We start from the raw sequence: 6,702 nt of genomic DNA, 5'->3' as shown, positions 1-6,702 counted from the left end.
GCCTTAGAATGTGCTTTTACAATTAAATTTATTAACACATTGCGCGCTTCCTCCTCTTTCCCCTTTCGCGCTGAAGTCTCTCTAACCCTCTCTTGTTGTCCTGTTGCTTACCTTTCGAAACTCTAAGTTGTCTTGTTGTTTACCCTAATCTTCTAAGCTGTCAGCAAAGTGAGGCGCCCTTTCGAAGAAACTCCCCCGCTGCCGCTGAACACTTTCTTTTAGCTGCAAAGTGAACCTTTTAAAGGTTCAAAGAACCTCCCCCGCCGCCGCCGTGGAACCGTAGCCTCAGCTCCGTCGCCGCCTTTCGCCGGAGTATCACCCCAACGTCGTCGTCACTGGTGAGTTGTTGTTTCTCCTTACCACTTGCCCCTAAATGTTCTTCTTTCTCAGAAATTAGGGAACATTTTGCACAGAAGCCTCACCATAACTTGCATTTCTGAATAGTGCTTGCTTTATCTCTTCTTGGCTCATACAATTTCTCTGCTCTGCTACCTAAAGACCGTGAAAACAATAAGTTACAAGAAGTAAGTAACATGTTTGATTTCAAGAATGTAAACAAATATTGGGGCCACTAAAATATGTTACAATTACAAACCTCTGAGCAAGATGCTTGTATTGAAAAATCATTGAAGCTGCTTATAACACACTGGTGAATCTCAAGGCCTAATGCTTCTAAGGTGTTCACTGTGGACAGTAGTAATCCTGGCTTTGTGGCACAGCAGATGCTAATCCTTGTGTCCTGGTCTATGATTTGTTCAGGAATTTGGCCTATGATTATGGATCAGTTTAGGGGTTTGAGTGAGTGACTAGAACTAAGCATACCTTGGGGGAATTTCTTACCATTACTTCATTTGGCTTTAGCTCCTTAGAAATGCCCAAGAGGTTTATCCGATTTGTTCCCTCCTCCATTTCTTCTTCTTGCAACTTGCCTATCCTTTCTAGAAGCTCTTTCATGTAATCAATGGTGTCTCCAAGAATGGAGGTCCTGTCCATCTGTCAAAGTTTGTTGTGTCATGTTAGTGTAAACAAGGTTATAAAACAAATCAAACAACAAATGCAAGTGTTGGTAAGAAAAAAATAATCAATCATGAAAAGACCACCTAGTTTAGAAAGCCAATTTCATTTCCATTGATTGAGACATTCATAAAAAGGAAATGACAAGGTAAGAATGAGGTAATAAAAAGAAAACATAATATATCTTTTGAATCACCTTGCTAATCTTAGGGACTATTGACCTTAGCATGGAAAGCCTGTCATTCAAACACTTTCTTCTCCTTCTTTCTGCCATGAGATTCTTTGATGGCTGCCCTTATAGTTTCTTTGATTTGGGCTTTTTCTCCCCACACAAGCCCATGTTAAAGACTGGAATCTCTGTCAGTTCCTCAATTTTGCAGCCAATTTTTGCTTGTTCCAAGCTCTGGCTTTCACTAGTGCAAATGTTGCTTGCACATCTTTTGCAGCAGGGCCTCCAACAAGCATCCCAGCTTCCCCAGACAAAACCTCTGTTAGATATTAATTAGAATAATAATAATAATAAGTTTTATGAGCCTTAAATTGTGGAAGATGAAAGTTGTAAGGTTGTAAGTTACAAAGTCTTGAATAAGCAATTATGTGAGTATTTAGTATTCTTGAATAAGCAAATTATGTGAGTGGTCACTCTATTTTAGTATAAATAGGGGATCATACTCTTGTATTTGGTGTGTCAAATGAAATAAAATCTTCTTCTTCTTCCAACAACCTCAACATGTCCAATAGACTGGAAGCCACCACACAGAACAATTTTTCCTTTCACCAAATGTTTATCCACAGAGTTATCGTAGCAAAGCCTGAGAATAGTAAAATATGAAATTCAAATCCAAATTTCTTTTTGTAAAAAAATTAATAAACAAGGAAAAGTCACGTATGAATTCATGTTCTGATACCTGGATATGGAACTGTTGTATCCATCGGCAGTGTTGGGTACATCTCCAGCGTAAACCATTGGAAACATTTTCCTTTTGAGATCAAAAGTGTTAATTGAAACCCCCTGTATATAAAGCAGAGCCATTCATAAAAATTAAAACTTTATAATTTCATGTAGGTTTAATTACCATATGGTCTATAGTTTAAACAAATTTTTCTTTTAGTTTTGTAGTTTAAAATATTTCATTTTAATCCATATCATCTATAATTGCCTAATATCATTACATCCGGTCCCTTTAAAACCGCAACAATACTGAGACTAAGATTGAAAAATGGTAAAAAAAATTTAGACCATTTCAATTTTACAGTAGTTAATTTAAAGGATCTGGACATATAAAAACATTAGGGAATTTTACACATCAATGTTTTAAAAAAGTTCCAATAGAGGATAAATGAAATATTTTAAACTATAAAAAATTATTGCAACTATTTTGATAATTAAACCTTTCAGATGTAATTGAACTACAACTCTACAAATTAAAATAAGGGTACCTCAAAAACCATGCCGTTGTCCACTTGCACCTTGGTAATGAACTTTCTGTCGATAGTGCTAGCAGCCACAGAAAGGATCCACGGTGGATAAATCGTCGTAGTGTAAAATCCTGGACCCAAATTCATGGCAGAATTTGACGTTAATATGCCTCTTTTCATTGCATGGAAACTTCCTATATTATATGAAGTTTGGAAATACTGAAAAATGTCCTCTAAGTTAGTGGGTCAAGCTGAAATAGAAATGATATCAACTCCATCAGCAATTGCTTCATTAAATGCTGCAAGAGCGTCAACCTCAGGACAACCTATTTTGATCCAACATGCTTTGTATATAGGAAGACGTGCTGATGGAACTCATCCTCCACGGGCTGTCCCTGAGGCAAACCCTAGTAGACTCGCTGACTTAACCAAATTTCCAGCAATTGTGGATGCAGTGTGTGATCCGTGGCCTTCTGCATCTCTAGGAGATATTATATCATCTTTGGAATTGGCACCTTCGATATTGAAGTATTTAGCACCTATTATTTTGCTGCATAATTCATAATTAAGTGGTGACATGCTTTAATATAAAGAATGAATCCGTTGTTAGTCAAAATGCATATATACTCTTTAATATTATTAATTAAAATTTATTAAAAATCATAAATTTTAGGGAGTCTTTATCTGTTGATAAATAAATTTCAAACTAGTACTTATCAAATGTTACTCTATAATCCGATTGAAACCATCATTTTGATTTTGTTTAAATAAATTTCTCTATTAAGACGTACAAAAGAAAAGAAATAAGATAAAATAAATTTAATTTCTTAAGCTAAAATCAGCTTAGACATAACTTTTATAAAATTTCTCCAATTTTTTGTCTGTTTTTTTTTTGTCAATAAATATTTATGGACAAGTTTATATTTTCTTATCTAAAATAAATTTTAACTAATAATAAATAATGTGGTAGCAATAGTGTCTTAGAAAATATATTGTTAACACTTTCTGATCATCCGAGATATATCAAGAGACATGATTACTTGTTGCAGGTAAAGTTTTGCATGATCCCTTCCATTTGCTTGGTGGAGGCTAGGACCAAATTAATCCTTTGTCACTGAAGCTATTAGACTCTGGCCAAACTCCCGTGTCTATTACTCCCAAAATTATGTCACTCTCTAAACTTGTTCTTTGGATTTGATGCGAAACGCCTAAGAAGTCCCAGGATCTAGTTGTGTGCAGATTAGTCTTCCTATTTGGGAAGACAGAAACAACAGTGTCCATTTCTTACAATATGAAAGTATTAACATTTAACACCGTGGTTTTTTCTTCCGAGAACGTTGAGCGAATATTTTAAGTAATAGTTGTTGTAAAAAAAAGGAGATTATATATAGTACCTGCCATTTTTTCCGCTTCCTGTTCTGTTAATTTGATGACAAATCCATTAAAGCTTTTCTTGTAACTGTGAAGTATAGCTTCTGGTTCAAAGTCGCTGGACAAATGCACATTTGAACGGTCAATCTTACAAATTACAATACTTGTGTTGCATAAGGAACAAAGGATTATGTTTCTACAATAATTAATAACATTTTTGCATCTTTTTGCACTTGAGATTGACATTATTCAGTGATTAAGCTATGTTTGTGAAGAATTTCCAAAGCTTTTATATATAAAATGAGATAAAATGAGATTTCATTAACTAATTTGTTTCTTTTATTTCTTAGACAAATCATATGAGAGAATTTCTATAAATTAACTAATAGAAAATTCAATTTTAATTTATGAAAAATCTTAATAACTCATTTTTTTTCTCTTAAAAATACTTATAAAAAAACTTAACCAAACAACTCCATAATATTATATACTACAAAGTTGCCAGTCAAGAAGCATTGGCAATGCTTAAACTAACTCAAACATGAACAATGATTAGACAATAGATATAAATTATAATATCGAACCTGCCAAGGACTTTTTGAGCCATTGTCATATGAAGGGAAGGTAAGGATGCGGGGTCCATGCCCTTAGGGTGGTCGCCCATGTAGACAATATAAGTCTGCATTCGGAAAATGAAAATCTTAAATTAAAGAGTAATTTTTAAGCACCATCATCTTCTTGGTAGTCATATGCAAGGCGATTTCATAATAAAAGAATGTTTATTTATTTACCTTCCGATCATTCTTGGAATATGTCTGATGAATTATCAGACCGCAGTTAAGTGCGTGAAAAGAAGGCTTAGCCTTAAAGAAATCATATTTGCCAGTGGATATCAATGAAAAGCTGAAAGTTTTAAGGAGTGGATATATGAATGCATGTGCTCATGCTTTTTCCACGAAAGACTATTTATGCTGGAAGAAAGTCAACTTTACCTCTGGCTTTCAAAGTTGTTGCACAGGAGAACTTTATTATTACTTAGTTGTTAATCCTATCATTAAAATTTATTAGGTTTAAATTATTTTTTTTTTCATTTTAGATATAATTTTTTTATTGTTTAAAATATTATTTTATTATTTAAAATACTTTAAGGATAAAATAAGCAAAGACATTTTATAATAATTAAAATAAAAAATAATAATTTATAAAGACGAAAAAGAATATAAAAATATAAAATATATTTAAGCCAATTTGCTATAAATAATTTCAAAAAATAAATCTACTTCTCATAGATAAACTACTGAATGATCTGGATGAGATTAAGGCAGTTTTTCAAGAGTAAACAATCTTAAATTTGTAATCGATAATGAGGATGTAGGAAAATTCTAGGGGTGAAGGAGCAAATATGTGGTTCACCCGTGAACTAACATATAAAAAGTGTTTTGAAGTTTGAAAGCCGTTGGATGACAAGATTTGATACTGCTTTTTATTATACAAATAATTGAATTATTATATTAATTTTTTATTTAACTACGCATTGTCCGTTTTGACCCTAAACCTACTCTCTCTCACTTGCAAACCTTCTCTCAACTCGGTTTTTTGTCACTATCTTAATAGCAATTGCGTTTGCAGTCCCACCTCCCCCCTTTTGTGTGACAGAAATTGGTTGTTTGTTACACTGTGTGTGTTAAAAAATATGAATGTTGATTGTATAATTGAGTTGCGTTTATGTGGTGATATTTACCCCTGTGATTATTGATTTTGTTAAAAAAAAAAAGATGTTGTATTCGGGGGTTTCTCTTTAGCAGATTCGGTTTTAGCATTTACATGGTGAATGAATCAAATGCATGCAATGCAATGAATCACTGTATAAAACATTAGTTATGGATGGAGCGATGAATGATGATGGCCCTAGGAACGGGAATGGACAGGTTGGGGGAAAAGTTTTTCCAGTCACAGTTTTTCAATTATTTTAGGGGGTTAATTTGTCATTTTGCACTTTTTGACTGGTTCAGGTGAACCATTTGTTCTCCCATTGTAGGACGACCACACACACAACTAGGGCAGAAAAAACAATTCATGATTGGTTTTACTTAAAAAACGAGCCCTATTATCACATTTTCACGACCAAAAGGTAAACCTGACGCAAAAGCCATGTCATATGCTTCCGTAAGACGACTATGTGCAGTCCTCCCGTTAATAATCAATAATATCCTCCCACAAGGAAATAAATTGCACTTTGCCACTTTCGGGGTTCAGTTTCAAATTTCAACCATTGATCACCTTTCGAAAACTACAAATTAATTTCTGGCTAATTGAAGCCCATTGGAGATTCCCCAAAGGCCGAAGATAAGCTTGCATTTTGCTGCATGATCCCATGGCTACAGTGAAAAGCCGCTGTGCAAGAACCCAATAATGATCTCAAATAATACGGTTTCATCTTTGTTGCCAAATTAATCGGTGTTTAGACATTAAGTTGGAAGAAGATGACAAAGTGAAAAGAAAGAAAACAGTTAGATTGATTGCTCCAAATTAGCAGCAAAAATCAACAAGGTGACAATTTTATTGGAACTTTTGCATCCATTAATAGCAAGATTAGAAACCATTAGGATTATGTTTACATTTGCTATATATACAAAACAATATGAAAGTATTTTTATTGATACCCTCAATGTCTTTTTATTTTTTTATTTTTTATCAAAACTATTTTTTTATCTATCTAAAGTATGATACTTAATCATACCAATCTTATTTAATTATACTATTTATATATTATAGGCAAATGTTTGAAGTTAGATTACATATTTACAAAAGTTTAAATTATCTAAAATATTATTTTACAATGGTTGACTTACAATTGCTAAATAATATGTATTATTGTTATTTCATTTATATGTAAGG

General features: G+C 33.2%; 1 protein-coding gene across 2 annotated transcripts; it reads right to left on the bottom strand.

Annotated features, from left to right (window-relative positions):
* Positions 1 to 259: 259 nt before the first annotated feature.
* Positions 260 to 1,451, bottom strand: LOC106797762 (transcription factor bHLH93). Of its 2 annotated transcripts, none has more exons than XR_005888201.1 (4): positions 1,211 to 1,451; positions 823 to 993; positions 596 to 744; positions 260 to 492 (listed from the first exon to the last, which is right to left on the bottom strand). XR_005888201.1 is itself a non-coding variant. In XM_014772640.2 (4 exons), the coding sequence occupies exons 1-4, from the start codon at positions 1,286 to 1,288 to the stop codon at positions 394 to 396; spliced, it is 492 nt and encodes a 163-aa protein (XP_014628126.2). In that variant the 5' UTR covers positions 1,289 to 1,399; the 3' UTR covers positions 260 to 393. The 2 variants fall into 2 exon arrangements, 1 of the variants encoding a protein (XP_014628126.2); XM_014772640.2 differs by having other exon boundaries at positions 596 to 739; positions 1,211 to 1,399.
* Between the last annotated feature and the right edge of the window lie 5,251 nt (positions 1,452 to 6,702).

The sequence above is a fragment of the Glycine max genome, chromosome 2 (genome assembly GCF_000004515.6).
Source record: "Glycine max cultivar Williams 82 chromosome 2, Glycine_max_v4.0, whole genome shotgun sequence".
Lineage (NCBI taxonomy): Eukaryota > Viridiplantae > Streptophyta > Magnoliopsida > Fabales > Fabaceae > Glycine > Glycine max.
This window is presented reverse-complemented; position numbering and strand designations above follow the sequence as displayed.

Excerpts from the sequence above, each read along its gene's own strand:
- LOC106797762 (XM_014772640.2), bottom strand. The coding sequence starts at position 1,288 with ATGGCAGAAAGAAGGAGAAGAAAGTGTTTGAATGACAGGCTTTCCATG. Across the intron at positions 994-1,210 it reads TAGTCCCTAAGATTAGCAAG|ATGGACAGGACCTCCATTCT; the intron begins GTGATTCAAAAG and ends AAACTTTGACAG. Across the intron at positions 740-822 it reads TGGTAAGAAATTCCCCCAAG|GACACAAGGATTAGCATCTG; the intron begins GTATGCTTAGTT and ends ATCATAGACCAG.